Source organism: Nematostella vectensis, chromosome 7, assembly GCF_932526225.1.
Source record: "Nematostella vectensis chromosome 7, jaNemVect1.1, whole genome shotgun sequence".
Classification (NCBI taxonomy): Eukaryota; Metazoa; Cnidaria; class Anthozoa; order Actiniaria; family Edwardsiidae; genus Nematostella; species Nematostella vectensis.
Window position 1 is genome coordinate 16,391,094 of NC_064040.1, and position 15,887 is coordinate 16,406,980.

Consider the following 15,887-nt stretch of genomic DNA (forward strand, 5'->3'; position numbering starts at 1 on the left):
TCAACAACAATATAACTTTATTTATACCACACACAGAAATTACAGTAAGAAAATAAATAATAATTACAGATTTTGGGTATTGGCTGCCTAGAAGTAACTAAAAAGCTAATCTGGCTAGGCAGCACAAAAAAGTTCAATTAAATGGAGCGTATAGCAAGGACGTACAAGGCACGAATACAAAATACATGAAAGCAGCAGCAAAATAAAATGCAATAAAACAAAAAAACTAGATAGAGGCTAATAATTTTCAAGGATTGAGGTCTTTATTGCAGCCTTGAAGCTAGGCAAACGCATGGTTTTGGTAGGTTCTTTGATGTTATTCCAAATTGAGGCACCTTTAAAACGAATATTAAACTTTCCATAATTAGTTCGAGGTAAAGGGAGGCAGTACGATGATTTAGAAGCCAGTCTTGTATTATATTTGTGCCTTGAAGCAACCGTAGTAAAAAAAGAATCAAAAGGAGTTGGAAGTAGATTCAAATTAAATTTGTACATAAATATTGTATTTAAGTAATAGATTAGATCAGGAGCTTTCAAGATATTTAGTTTTCTAAAGATAGGAGAAGTATGTTCAATGTAAGATGAGAAAGTTATGATTCTAACAGCTTTCTTCTGTAAAATAAAAAGAGGCTTGATTGTTGATTCATATGTGTTGCCCCAAATAATAGCACCATAAGTAAGAAATGGATAAATTAGAGAATAATATAGCTGAGTGAGAATTGTTGGTGATACATAGTAACGCAGCTTTGCTATTATTCCGACACCTCTGGAGATTTTCTTACTTAACTGGTTAATGTGCTCCTTCCAGTTAAGAAAGGAGTCAATAACTACACCAAGATATTTGATATTATTTTTTTGTTTAATGGTATTATTATTGATTGATAAAGAAATAGAACTAGCCAGCCTCTTTTGTGCTGGTCGAAAAATGACAAAATTAGTTTTACTGATGTTCAAAGCCAATTTATTTGCACAAAGCCAACGATTTATATTATACAGATCTGTGTTTACTTTGGTCTCTAAGGATGTCAATGAAGAATCGGCACAAAATAAATTGGCATCATCAGCAAATAAATGAAAGTCAAATAAGTTGGAGCAGTTATTAAAATCATTAATGTACAGAAGAAAGAGAAGGGGACCAAGTACTGAACCTTGAGGCACTCCACATGTTATTGGTAGTGGTGCAGATGACACATTACCAATAGAAACAAACTGTTGCCTGTTTGATAAGTAGGAAACAAACCATTCATAAGCTATGCCACGGATGCCGTATGAATAAAGTTTTGCTAATAATATTTTATGATCAACAGTATCAAAAGCTTTGCTAAAATCAAGAAATATGCCACAAGAGTATTGACCACCCTCAATTGATCTTTGGATTTTATCGGTAATAAGCAGAAGAGCATGTTCTGTAGAATGATTGGCTCGAAAGCCAAATTGATTTTTGTACAAAATATCGTATTTGTCTAGAAATTTTATGACTCTGTTATACATTAACCTTTCAAGTAACTGATTAAAAATAGATAATAATGATATTGGTCTAAAATTAGAAGTGTCAAAATGAGAGCCTGATTTGTAAATAGGTATGACACGTGCAATTTTGAAGGCATCAGGTACAATGCCAGAAGAAAAGGACAGATTGTATAATATCTCCAGAGGCCTTGAAATAATAGAGCTTAGTATTTTAAGAACTGTAATTGGAAGGCTAGAAGAACCACAAGCTTTACCTGATTTAATTCCTAAGATTATACTTCTAATTTCCTCTGTAGATGTGGGAGCTAGAAGAAAGCTGTTAGAATTAGCTGTTGGAAGAAATTCTGAAAATAAAGTGTTTACTTTTGGAATATTGTTGCTGATATTTCTGCCAACATTAGCAAAGAAGTAATTGAACTCATTTGCTATCTCATTTACATTGGTTAAAACCTTATTAGAAGATACAATTTTTGAAGGTGTGAAATGAGCCTTAGGCTTTAGCACGACAATTTCTTTTATCCCTTTCCAGATATTTTTTATGTTAGATTTGTTAAAATTAAAGTACTTTTCATAGTATTTTCTCTTACTTATTGCAATTAAATGGTTCAATTTATTTCTATAGATTTTGTATTTTTCAAAATGATATTGATTTCTAGATTTAATAAACTTCCTATAGAGCCTGTTCTTATAATTAATCGAAGTTCTGATGCCCTTGGATATCCAAGGTTTTGCTTTGAATTTAATTTCTTTTCTAGAAAGTTTTTTCATTGGAACATGGGAATTAATTATTTCATTAGACTTAGCAAGAAAACAGGAAAAAATATCGTTAACATTATCCATACCATAAAACTGTAAAGACCAATCAATTTGGCTAAAATCATTAATTAAAGCTTCCTGATCCAACCTAGAATAGTCCCTTTGGTAGAAGTCATTTTTTGAGACATTGATATTAATTGAATCTATTGTCAGAAAATTGGGAAGATGATCTGTTAAGGGATAAACAATATTGCCACTACAAGTTTTATGTTCGAGCGAGTTAAAAAATATATTGTCTATGAGCGTGGCCGAATGATCAGTTATTCTAGTAGGTTGCAAGATATGTGGCTGAAAAGAATATGAAAATAAAGTATTAAGAAATTCCCCTGTTTGTTGGTGGGAGTCTGAATTTAATAAATTCAAATTTATGTCACCTGAAAAAAGGCAGAGCTTTCCCTCCTTACTGATTTTGTCCATGGTTTTATAGAAATGTTCTAAAAAGGGGTCAAGAGAACTATTTGGATGGCGGTAAATAACTCCACATAATATGTTTTTGCTACCCTTATTATTTTGTATTTCAACCCATAAAGATTCTTGTTGATCATTTGAAATGGATAAGTCCTCCCTCAAAATGAAATTAAAAGAATCAGCTATAAATAAACCTACTCCCCCAACTGAAAATTTAGTCGGTTTCGATATATAAGTAAAACCTGGGAGAGAACAATTAGCAATATGCTCTCTACAGTCAGAATGCCAGGTTTCAGATAGAGCAATTAACTTAAAAGGATGATTTAAAGTAGAAAGCATATCTTGTAATTTATCAAAGTTTTTTGAAATACTTCTTATATTACAATGAAGAAGTGAGAGCGATTTGTCTGATAAATTTGAAAGCTCATAAGACGAGTGAAATTCATGGGGGGAGTAGTATTTTGAATTAATCTGACTAGGAATATTAATATCTAAATCAAAGTCACTTAAATTCGGAGAATTCAAACTAGAAACTATGTCTAGATGAGGAAGATTTTCAAGGCGAACGCGATCAATGAATGGGGAGCAGTGGCACAATGTATTGGAATTAAAGACTAGATCCAATAGATCATTGTTGTTTAAATTGTGAAAGGGAAAGACTTCAGAATAGCAGGGCTGACAGAGCCATAAATCGTTGGTGAGCGATAAATGATTAAACTGTTTAAGCAACAATTTTGAGCATTTAAAGTGACACCACTGTAAACATGAATCACATTCGACAGCACGACAGTTCTTTCTTATAATTTTAGAACAAATGTGACAGATAACTCTAGTCATTGTAAGTCAACATAAGAACTTATATGTGATCTAGTTAATTGTAAACTTCGATGGAAAGAATACATGTTAGCTATGTGACTTATTCTTAACTTGCTGTATTTGTACTTGCCGCACTGTCGCTCTTGGAGGAGATGTTGGTATCTGTCATCGCCGTCGCCCCTTCGACTTCGTGAACAAAGCTGGAGCTTCTTAGATTTATTAATACCGATTCATCGGTAACATGAATCGATGGACTGCGTTCATTCTTGCGCAAATAGATGTTTCCATTTGCAGTCCAAATGAAGTCATACTTCATTTGTTTTCTATCCTCCAACGCACTTTTGAATAATGCCTTGTTTCTTTGAGTGAGAGACTCACTGAGATAGATCGAGTTACTTTTAAATCTATCCAGGCCAGGCACGTTGTGTGTGGAGAGCTCACGCAACCTCCCCCTGGCTTTGTATGTTTCGTCTCGCTTGTCACGGCTTGTAAATTTGACTATGATGGAGGGCGGGAACTTTGCCGTCGAGTTTTTAGGCTTGATGCGGTGGCTGGTCGAGATATCCTGTCTCGAGAGCTTGACCCCAATTAGGTTGGCGACTTGACACGCTATTTGAGAAGTGTCTTCTCCTTTAACCTCAGGGATCCCACGGATCTCGAGGCATTCCCGGCGGCCATATTGCTCTAGATCGTTTAGCCATTTCCCTTGGTTTGATAATGTAGATCTGAGTAGCCCCACTTCCGAATGAAGACGAGAATTCTCTTTCGAGAGTTCTTTTACTTTAACCTCTTGATCTGAGACTTTCTTTAAGATGATGTCGTACTTTTCATTTAGAAAGTCAAGAGACGCCTGTAATGGCGCCAGTTTCTTGTCGAGTAGTTCTTCCAAAACCTCTCTTGTTAAAGCCATGGCCACAAAAAAATAAAGAACAAATAGACACATACGACAACACTAAATATTTGAATTACATATATGAACTTAATGCACATGAAAGTGCAAACAACGACTTCAAAACGCGGAGCTAAAGCTAGGCACGTCCAACCACGCCGCTGTCATAATCAATCATCCAATTTTCGTGGATAGATATGATTGATAAATGTTTGAGTAAATCTACCGTCTCACCTGTGATGACACGCACTTCGGCCTCCACCGACATGTATTCGTCGCCTTCCTCGCTCGAATACAAACAGCACAGTTTACCGTTCAATTTCTCGCTCATCTGCACCACAAACAGAGCGCCAAACTTCTTCACCTCCTTCCTGTTGGAAATCTCAACAAAGCGCTCACTCGTCTGTCCTACCGGGTGCTGTTTTATGTGCTCTGTGCTTGTTACTAAGTGCTTTCCTTCGCTTGTCACTTGTGCATTGCCTCCGTTCACGTGATCATTTCGTGCAACGATTTCTTCGGTTGCTTTAACGTGGTTGTTACTTCCATTCACGGGCTCTCCGCGTCTATCCCCATGATTTTCACGTGCAGTCTTGTCGTCTCCGCGTTCTGCCTTTATTCCGTGAGCTGTCCCGTGTAGCAGCCCGAGGTTCTTCGCTTGAGTCGCCAGACACGGGATAAGCACCCTTGCACCAGGTGTAACATATTGAACAGTGCTCGCGACTGTTTCCTGCGCTTTGGCCGTGTAAACACGTGTCTCGCCCCACCCACATAGTGGCGCCATTGCGAGGCCCAAGGTCAAGGCGATAAAAAGTGTTTTTGTTAAACTCATGTTAAATTTTCTAAAGTAAAATCTCGAGATACGTAGTACGCGTCCGAGCAGTACAAAGATAGAACAGTGTACGAGTTTGTAACCAGGGAGACGTGTTACATGGAATAAAAGTATTGTGACGTTATGTTGAGCGTGCACCAAAGCGCGCGCGCTTGTTTCATTTTCCCATTCTCACTGGAACGCAAGCGTGAGAGGAAAAGCAGAACGCAACTGCTTGATTTTCTTGCGCTTGTGTTTGACCGATTCTCACTTGTTTCACGCTTCAGTTTGTGCTTACGCTTGCATTCCAGTGAGAATCGGTAAATTACGTGTGCTGCGCTTGAGTCCAAGTAAGAACCGACCAACCTCGGCAAACCGGCACGCGCGCGCAGTAACAAAGCCACCACCTTCACCCAAACACCACCACACCACCGGTAACACAGCCACCATCCCACCCAAACACCACCACACCATCGGTAACACAGCCACCACCTCCACCCAAACACCACCACACCACCAGTAACACAGCCACCATCCCACCCAAAAACCACCACACCACCAGTAACAAAGCCACCATCCCACCCAAACACCACCACACCACCAGTAACAAAGCCACCATCCCACCCAAACACCACCAGTAACACAGCCACCATCCCACCCAAACACCACCACACCACCAGTAACACAGCCACCATCCTACCCAAACACCACCACACCACCAGTAACACAGCCACCATCCCACCCAAACACCACCACACCACCAGTAACACAGCCACCATCCCACCCAAACACCACCACACCACCAGTAACACAGCCAGCATCACACCCAAACACCACTAATCCACCAGTAACAAAGCCACCATCCCACCCAAACACCACCACACCACCAGTAACACAGCCACCATCCCACCCAAACACCACCACACCACCAGTAACACAGCCACCATCCCACCCAAACACCACCACACCACCGGTAACACAGCCACCATCCCACCCAAACACCACCACACCACCGGTAACACAGCCACCATCCCACCCAAACACCACCACACCACCAGTAACACAGCCAGCATCACACCCAAACACCACCACTCCACCGGTAACACAGCCACCACCAGTAACCCAGCCACCACCTCCAGTTAAACACATATAACACCTGGTTTATGTGGTCTTTATCATGAATCATCGTTGACGTGATCATGAGCAAACGCCTATAATAATGTCTTCAAAATCTTGTTTACCTGCCTATCTACATTACAATAAAAATATCAATTGTTTGTACAAACCTATCTGATAAAGTGTCCTGTTTATAACGCGCGAACATTAAGAAGCGCATCACCTGAAGGCTTGTTTCCAAATAATCCCACCCGATCGCAGCTAATTTGACCGTACGATCGCAACCGATTGCAAATTGGTTTCCATGTGATTGCACACGATCACAAAGTGGTTTAACACACGATCGTATGGCGAGTTTTTTATATAATATACACATAATCGCCAGCGATGAGAGCGATAATAATGGAAACTTGCTCTTTAAAGGCAGCGGAACACCTCAAAAAGTAGGAAGGCGAATTTCTCCCAACATCACCATAGTGAGATACTAAGATGAGAGCGATAATAATGGAAACTTGCTCTTTACAGGCAGCGGAGCACCTCAAAAAGTAGGAAGGCGAATTTCTCCCAACATCACCATAGTGAGATACTAAGATGAGAGCGATAATAATGGAAACTTGCTCTTTACAGGCAGCGGAGAACCTCAAAAAGTAGGAAGGCGAATTTCTCCCAACATCACCATAGTGAGATACTAAGATGAGAGCGATAATAATGGAAACTTGCTCTTTACAGGCAGCGGAGAACCTCAAAAAGTAGGAAGGCGAATTTCTCCCAACATCACCATAGTGAGATACTAAGATGAGAGCGATAATAATGGAAACTTGCTCTTTACAGGCAGCGGAGCACCTCAAAAAGTAGGAAGGCGAATTTCTCCCAACATCACCATAGTGAGATACTAAGATGAGAGCGATAATAATAAAAACTTGCTCTTTACAGGCAGCGGAACACCTCAAAAAGTAGGAAGGCGAATTTCTCCCAGCATCACCATAGTGAGATACTAAGATGAGAGCGATAATAATGGAAACTTGCTCTTTACAGGCAGCGGAGCACCTCAAAAAGTAGGAAGGCGAATTTCTCCCAACATCACCATAGTGAGACACTAAGAATGCTCAAAATGAGATCCCCCTTGCTGTTGAAGCCTTACTTACATTGAACGCGCAGACACGCACTATACGTTAGCATTGAACGTACTGTTACAAACTACACGCACATACACGCACTTTACAGCACTGAACTACACGCTAAAGCTCTTCCTTGCTTTGGACGTCATCAACACGCATCAATCTCGCGAAACTTCACTCTCTCCTGTCACGCGCCACGGAATTATCTGTAAATGACCTCTGTTACTCTTGTAAGTGCTCGTTAAATGTCACGCATTATTTGCTAAAGCTCTCCTTTCTTTGTCACGCATTTGTCACACACCCGAACAGGGTGGTCCCACCCCCGGGACGGGACCGTCCTCCGTTGTTTTGAGCACTCGTCACAGAAGCCCTGTCCACAGGAGCGGCAATGGTGCTTTCGATCGCTTCCTTTGAACTCCTGTTTACAGTGATGGCTCATGCAACTTTCGAACTCAGCAGAAGTTATTATTATTATTATTATTATTATTATTATTATTATTATTATTATCATTATCATTATCATTATCATTATCATTATCATTATCATTTTCATTATGATTATTATTATTATTATTATTATTATTATTATTATTATTATTATTATTATTATTATTATTATTGTTATTATTATTATTATTATTATTATTATTATTATTATTATTATTATTATTATTATTATTATTATTATTATTATTATTATTATTATTATTATTATTATTATTATTATTATTATTATTATTATACCTTCGGCCAGAAACATCGCTATACTTACTTTCTAAGGACTCTGCCAGACATTCAGGATTTACTAGAGCCGCTTGAGAACGCGATATCAAATGTGCTCATTCCCGCAATCACTGACCATAGGTGCAGTCCGCTTGAGAGAGACGTTCTTGCACTACCTGTCCATCTAGGGGGTCTAAGCATGACAAATCTTGTCAATGTCTTGCTTCAATGTCTTGAAGCAGATATAGAGCTATTATCTTCTGTTAAAGCTACCGCCCCACTTGTCCAACAGATAGTAGTTCAAAGTCATCAGTTGCCTGATGATTCTGTTGTGAAGTCACTACAGCAAGCTGTAAAAAGCGAGAGGGCTGAGGTATTTAAGGATAGAGCAGATGGCATTAGGGACGAAGCTCAGCGGAACATCCACTGCGCACTAGATCTTGCCGCAGAAAAGGGATCTTCAGTGTGGCTCACAGTGCTCCCCCTCCGTGAGATGGGCTACAACCTAAACAAGGGGGAATTTCGCGATGCCATCAAACTACGCTATGATTGGCCCATAAACGATATCCCCACTACTTGCGTGTGCGGGGACAAGTTCACAGTAGATCATGCGATGATCTGTAAGCGAGGAGGATTCATTTCCCAGCGCCATAACGAAGGGATCTGGAAGCGGATCTTCTTGATATGGTCTGCAATGATGTAAAGAGCGAGCCTGTCCTGCAAGATATCACAGGGGAACAACTCGGAAGGGGATCTAATACTGCCCCAGATGCAAGATTAGATATACACGCGCGGGGTTTCTAGGAACCACAAAGAGCAGCGTTCTTTGATGTCAGGGTCTGTCACCCTAATGCTGGCTCTTATAGGGACTTAGAACTACACCCGATTTATCGCAATCATGAGAACGAGAAGAAAAGATTATACTAGCGAAGAGTTCTCGAAGTTCAACAAGGAACTTTTACGCCTTTAGTGTTTACAAGCACTGGTGGGATGGGTACAAATAATGTCTGCGTTTTCACAGTCGCCTCGCCGAGCTGCTAGCTGTTAAGAAGGGAGAACGATATAGTGACACTATAAGCTGGATAAGGGCCAGAGTCTCCTTCGCCCTTCTCCGTTCTGCGCTTGTCTGCCTTAGAGGGTCAAGGGCAAGAAATTACAGATTCGATTTGAAGAACATTGACTTTAAAATTGCCAACTCTGAAAGCTCGGTTTGAATAAGATTAATGTACTTTTTAGTTTTAAGTTTTCTCTATTTTTTAACACTCCATACTTTTAGAATTAGTTTTTTACTTTTAAATTATTTTTACACGTTATCATTATTATTGAATTCATCAGTGTTTAAACAAAAATATTTGTAATGTCTTAAAATGCGATTGTAGAATTATTATTATCATTATCATTATCATTATCATTATCATTATCATTATCATTATCATTATCATTATCATTATCATTATCATTATCATTATCATTATCATTATCATTATCATTATCATTATCATTATCATTATCATTATCATTATTATTATTATCACAGCTGTTAACAGCTGTTAGGTTATGTATCGAGGTCAAGTCGTATCCTACGACCTCAGACCTCGAGCACCTGTCTTAGTAGCCGCGCTGATCCGAGGAGAGCTCCTTTCTAGAGTAACTCGATCCTTGTCTTTAAGCCAATCGAACTTAAATGCTTTGTCAAGTTTTTACTGACTGTTCCGCGAGCGCCAACAACGATTGGGACAACACATGTCTTTATGTCCCATAATCGGGCAATTTCTCTTCTTATATCCTGATATTTCAGGACTTTCTCCTTTTCCTTTAGCCGACATTAGCATCTCCTGGCACAGCAATATCAATTATTATGCATTCACCTTCTTTTCTGTTCACTTTTACGATGTCAGGTCTTCGGGCTTGGATTTCCCTATCTGTTTGGATGGTAACATCCCACAGTATTTTTAGGTCAGGTTTTTCGATGACTGGTAATAGCTCGTGTTCATACCATTTTTCTTTAACCTCAAATCCATGTTCTTTCGCAATTGCCCAGTGCACAATTCTGGCCATGTTGTCGTGTCGGTGTTTATACTGGCTCTGTGCCATCTTGCTACATTCACACAGTAAGTGATTCACCGTTTCATCTTTCAAGCCACACATTCTGCATAAGGGAGATATCTGTTGTTTTTCTATTTTCGCCTTTAATGCATCTGTAATAGCCTTAAAAATGTAATAATTATTACAAAAGAATCCACTTAGTTGTCAATCATTGGCTGTAGGGTTGCAGCTGAGTGGATTCTACGATGTGGAGGAGGAGTCAAGTTTCATTCTCATGACAGCTGGATGAGAAACTACAATGCACTTGCTCCAGGGCATGGGCACAAATACAGGCTTCAGGGGATTGATGCCCAGGATACCTGTGTTACCACGGGGGGTCTGCTTCATCTAGGTAGGTGCACTGAGCAAAACGAAGTATCTGTGGGCTTCCTCCCCCACACAAGAATTTGGACTAATGAATTGACAGATAGTAAAGTAGCCCTGAAAGTAATGTGGTGATGTGTTAAGAAGATGAAATCTCTTCAGGGGGAATGGAGTAAATTAACATCATCCCAGTGCAAAAATATGTTACACTACAACACTATATTTTATACTGAAATGGGACCAAGATACAGAGGTCATCAGGTAAGCCCCAAGGTGGCCTCTCACTAATGCTCCCTAGATCAAACACTCTCTGATGACTGTGGGTGCTTAAGAAATGCTCCATGGACAGATACATGGCAGACATGCAACTATTCCTTGGCTTGTTTAGGTCTTTTAAATAGCAACTAGAAGTTTGGTAAATAATTTTCAACGTTATTTTTTACGAGATGAAGAAGAGGTGTTTTAAGTAGCAGAGAAAACTATTTCAATCTTTTTTTGCAGAAGGTCTTCATCACCTAGAATATTTGAGTCTTCACAACTGTAAATACATAACCGACCTGAATCACTTGCAGCATATGAAGAACTCTCTCAGAGAGCTAGATATTGGCAACTGTCATGGAATCTCAGACATCCAACCACTTGAACAAATGACGTAGGTCCCTGTCTCTTTTACTGTCTTCTGCTTTGCCTTATCTGCTTATGCCTCTGGCATCCTTTGAGCCACCATTTTTCAAGTCTTATGAAATTGTCATTAATTTGTTGAAGCTCTGTCATGCTGAAATGTGATCTTAACATTTCCTCCAGAAAGCTGCAGAAGCTAAACTTGTCAGGCGCAAGTCGCATCAAGGACAAAGACAAGTCTTTAAGTGATCTCCTGAAAAAACTACCAGAATGTGAAGTCAAGATGTAGCGTGATGATCATTTGGTGATTTAAAAAACGGATGATTGGAGTAACTATGTGCTTGTAGCCTTAGGGGGAGGATACAAATGACAGGCTGCCTATTTGAAGTCTTTTTTCGAAAGGGTGATGATTATTGCCAAAATCAGGATAACAAAAATAACCTAGAGACAAATAGCGGTCACAGACAGATAGATAGCATATATTTCATGAAATGTGGTATAGACCCATTTGACTCGGTTCTTATCCAAAATCAGCATAACAAAAATAACCTAGAGACAAAAAGCGGTCACAGACAGATAGATAGCATATATTTCATGAAATGTGGTATAGACCCATTTGACTCGGTTCTCATTTTTTTTTTCGGCTTACCAGCCTGAACAGGGGCGGATACTGGAGTTCAAGAAAGAGGGTGCCTAAACAAGGGTGTCGAGAGAGGGGGAGGGAATTCATTGTTCTTTCAGATTCCTTGTATTTCTTGTTCTTTTTAAGCAAAGTATCCGATTAGGGGGGCCTGGGTCTGCTCGGCCAACCCTAGATCCGCCCCTGCTGAAGCCTTCCTATTAAACCAGGAACTCTGTATAATTGATAAGGACGATAATTAGGATACCAGCCTGTCTGCGTGGCTGAGTTTTTCTATCAAAGCTTTTGCTCTACTTTGGTCATAGATGATGGACACCTTAGAGAGGCTAAACACACTAATGTTAAAACAATTGCTGTACTTGGATATATTTCTTACCCTCGTACAATCACGGTATTTACGTCTATTGGGAAAGAGCCTTCAGGACACTAGTCTGCGTGGACGAGGCGTGCCGACACTAAGAGCAGCTATCAAAATAACACCTAAAAACTAAGGCAACATGCTGGAATACAACCCTCACATTGCACGACATCAGACTAAGACTTTATTTGAATTGATTGACATCATAAGATATATAAACAAAAATGTTACAGGCTGAATGATTTTTCGGCCGAAAAAACACTTTCTACCAAATGTTAGTTTATTCTGGAAGTAGAGTTTGGAAGAAATGGCGTCTGCTGATATAACATAGAGATTTGGTGAGAGTTTTTGTTGGGTCACTAGTGCATTTCAGAGGCGAAGGCGCCAGACTCTTGAACGCCAGGCGGGAATTGTTCAGTCTAGTTAGTTAGCGATGAATGCAAAAGAGGCTCCGGTTTTGCGCCCCTTAAGCACTGAGTCTCCATCAAGAGTGGTAGTCACGTGATGAATTGGTCACGAGGTTTCTCGAATTTCATTTCCAAGAACGTCTTGAGAAATCAGAAAAGTCAAACAGACACATTTGGTAAGACCTATCAAAGGAAGAAAATAACATGAATACAATAAGATCCAAATACGTGCTTTTAAAAGTATTATATTTTTCTTTGTTAGAATTCCTAAACAGATACATTTCTTCGACTTTAAGAAGCCTAAGAAATCAATTGATGTTAAAGATGGTCACCAAAACAATGTAGTGCTGGCAAATGTTGTGCTGCGTTTAGTTTTAGCGTCCAGCGGCTGAGTATATTACAGAACTTTGAGCCAAATGTATTTCACGGGTAAATAAGAACTACTTATGTAAAAAAATGTGGAAATAAATTGGGCGTTATATCGTTATACCGCTTTGGAAACACGCTGCCTTGTCATTTTGGAATTGACATACCTTAAGAATCTTCTCAAAGATAGCGTAGTGCCAACCAGTAAAATGTACACTAGAAGGGCTTCCCCCAGTGACTTGATCAGGGCAAACTTGACGGTCGTCACCACGTGCCGGCCTACGCTATACACATACATGTTGTTCTCAGATAAGTGATCAACCAGCCAGGAAGAAAGCCTCTCACCGGTTACTGCTTGAAGGCACAAGCTGCCGACCTAAGGTATCATCATTATCAGTACTACTTATGGAATAATTGGGTTAAAAGTTGAGACATCAATAATATCAGTACTCCTTATGGAATAATTGGGGTTAGGGTTAAAAGTTAAGGCATCATCATCATTTATATCAGTACCCGGTATGAAGTAACTTGGGTTACGGTTAGGTCATAGCCCTAACCCCAATAATTTCACACCGGTACTGATAGTAGTAATAATAAGGCCTAGAATCTAAGGCATCATTATTACTATTATTTGTACGAAACAATCATGTCTACCTGAAATAGAGTGTCCTCGTAGCGTGCGACTTTCGCGTCGATGGACTCTATCATCATCTCCACCCACTTGGTGATGGGAGGGGCCTCCATGGAGATATGACGCCACTCTGTCCCGCGGGAAGGCAGCTCGATCCCGCGGTCGGGTAATATCGCTTCTACAAAAAGTCTCTCGTACCTTGGGTAGAAGGGTGTCTTTCGAGATGGAATGGCGAATCTGCGGGATAGAGTATAAGGTTTTATCCCTTGGGACTGGATGTCTGGAGAATAACCGCGTGGCCTTGTCTCAATGGGCGGAATGACAAATCTGCGGGTTGGACCACGTGACCTTGTCTCAATGGACGGGATGGCAAATCTGCGGGTTGGATCACGTGACCTGGTCTCAATCGACGGAATGACAAATCTGCGTGTTGGACCACGTGACCTTGTCTCAATGGATGGAATGGCAAATCTGCGGGTTGGACCACGTGACCTTGTCTCAATGGATGGAATGGCAAATCTGCGGGTTGGACCACGTGACTTTGTTTCAATGGACGGAATGGCAAATCTTCGGGTTGGACCACGTGACCTTGTCTCAAAGGACGGAATTGCAAATCTGCGGGCTGGACCACGTGACCTTTTCTCAAAGGACGGAATGGCAAATCTGCGGGCTGGACCACGTGACCTTGTCTCAATTGATGGAATGGCAAATCTGCGGGCTGGACCACGTGACCTTGTCTCAATGGACGGAATGGCAAATCTGCGGGTTGGGCCACGTGACCTTGCCTCACTGGACGGAATGGCACATTCCTGGGGTGGGCAACTTGACTTTGTCCCTAGGGATGTGATATCAAATCCGCGGGATGGGCAATTCGACTCTGGATTTGGCCGCTGGGACTTTTCGTTGATGAGACCGTATGACTTTCTAAGAACGTCCGCTGGTGTTCGTTAAAAAAAAGCGAGGAGCAAGTTAGAGACTATGCGTACAAAAAACGGCGAACAAAGAACATCTTAGGGCTTTTAAAACCCTGGATTAGCCCCTGCCCCATGGAATATAGGGAAGCCGGAAATTTGATTAGAAGGAAAAGTTCAAGCGCGGCGCTTTTCATGTGCCATTGCAATTTCAACGGACTTGGAAATAATATGCTTTTCGTGACTCGATAAAATATTATGCAAGGGCGAAAAGGATAGATATGATTGATAAATGTTTGAGTAAATCTACCGTCTCACCTGTGATGACACGCACTTCGGCCTCCACCGACATGTATTCGTCGCCTTCCTCGCTCGAATACAAACAGCACAGTTTACCGTTCAATTTCTCGCTCATCTGCACCACAAACAGAGCGCCAAACTTCTTCACCTCCTTCCTGTTGGAAATCTCAACAAAGCGCTCACTCGTCTGTCCTACCGGGTGCTGTTTTATGTGCTCTGTGCTTGTTACTAAGTGCTTTCCTTCGCTTGTCACTTGTGCATTGCCTCCGTTCACGTGATCATTTCGTGCAACGATTTCTTCGGTTGCTTTAACGTGGTTGTTACTTCCATTCACGGGCTCTCCGCGTCTATCCCCATGATTTTCACGTGCAGTCTTGTCGTCTCCGCGTTCTGCCTTTATTCCGTGAGCTGTCCCGTGTAGCAGCCCGAGGTTCTTCGCTTGAGTCGCCAGACACGGGATAAGCACCCTTGCACCAGGTGTAACATATTGAACAGTGCTCGCGACTGTTTCCTGCGCTTTGGCCGTGTAAACACGTGTCTCGCCCCACCCACATAGTGGCGCCATTGCGAGGCCCAAGGTCAAGGCGATAAAAAGTGTTTTTGTTAAACTCATGTTAAATTTTCTAAAGTAAAATCTCGAGATACGTAGTACGCGTCCGAGCAGTACAAAGATAGAACAGTGTACGAGAGTTTGTAACCAGGGAGACGTGTTACATGGAATAAAAGTATTGTGACGTTATGTTGAGCGTGCACCAAAGCGCGCGCGCTTGTTTCATTTTCCCATTCTCACTGGAACGCAAGCGTAAGAGGAAAAGCAGAACGCAACTGCTTGATTTTCTTGCGCTTGTGTTTGACCGATTCTCACTTGTTTTACGCTTCCGTTTGTGCTTACGCTTGCATTCCAGTGAGAATCGGTAAATTACGTGTGCTGCGCTTGAGTCCAAGTAAGAACCGACCAACATCCGCAAACCGGCACGGGCGCGCAGTAACAAAGCCACCACCTTCACCCAAACACCACCACACCACCGGTAACACAGCCACCATTTGTAGAAACCTATCTGATAAAGTGTCTTGTTTATA

At 40.9% G+C, this 15,887-nt stretch overlaps 4 protein-coding genes across 4 annotated transcripts; 1 reads left to right on the top strand and 3 right to left on the bottom strand.

Annotated features, from left to right (window-relative positions):
- Positions 1-2: 2 nt before the first annotated feature.
- On the bottom strand, positions 3-3,531 carry LOC125568354. The gene is made up of 2 exons (XM_048730431.1): positions 2,613-3,531; positions 3-1,959 (listed from the first exon to the last, which is right to left on the bottom strand). The coding sequence occupies exons 1-2, from the start codon at positions 3,529-3,531 to the stop codon at positions 1,925-1,927; spliced, it is 954 nt and encodes a 317-aa protein (XP_048586388.1). The 3' UTR covers positions 3-1,924.
- Positions 3,532-3,616: 85 nt separating this feature from the next.
- LOC125568407 lies at positions 3,617-4,420 on the bottom strand. Its single transcript, XM_048730674.1, has one exon. It carries the CDS (start codon positions 4,418-4,420, stop codon positions 3,617-3,619), a length of 804 nt encoding a protein of 267 aa, XP_048586631.1.
- Positions 4,421-9,683: 5,263 nt separating this feature from the next.
- On the top strand, positions 9,684-13,100 carry LOC125568355 (ATP synthase subunit s, mitochondrial-like). The gene is made up of 3 exons (XM_048730432.1): positions 9,684-10,601; positions 11,075-11,225; positions 11,378-13,100. The coding sequence occupies exons 1-3, from the start codon at positions 10,496-10,498 to the stop codon at positions 11,481-11,483; spliced, it is 363 nt and encodes a 120-aa protein (XP_048586389.1). The 5' UTR covers positions 9,684-10,495; the 3' UTR covers positions 11,484-13,100.
- LOC125568352 lies at positions 12,354-15,700 on the bottom strand. Its single transcript, XM_048730429.1, has 4 exons — positions 14,826-15,700; positions 13,620-14,533; positions 13,133-13,341; positions 12,354-12,782 (listed from the first exon to the last, which is right to left on the bottom strand). Exons 1-4 carry the CDS (start codon positions 15,418-15,420, stop codon positions 12,725-12,727), a joined length of 1,776 nt encoding a protein of 591 aa, XP_048586386.1. The 5' UTR covers positions 15,421-15,700; the 3' UTR covers positions 12,354-12,724.
- Between the last annotated feature and the right edge of the window lie 187 nt (positions 15,701-15,887).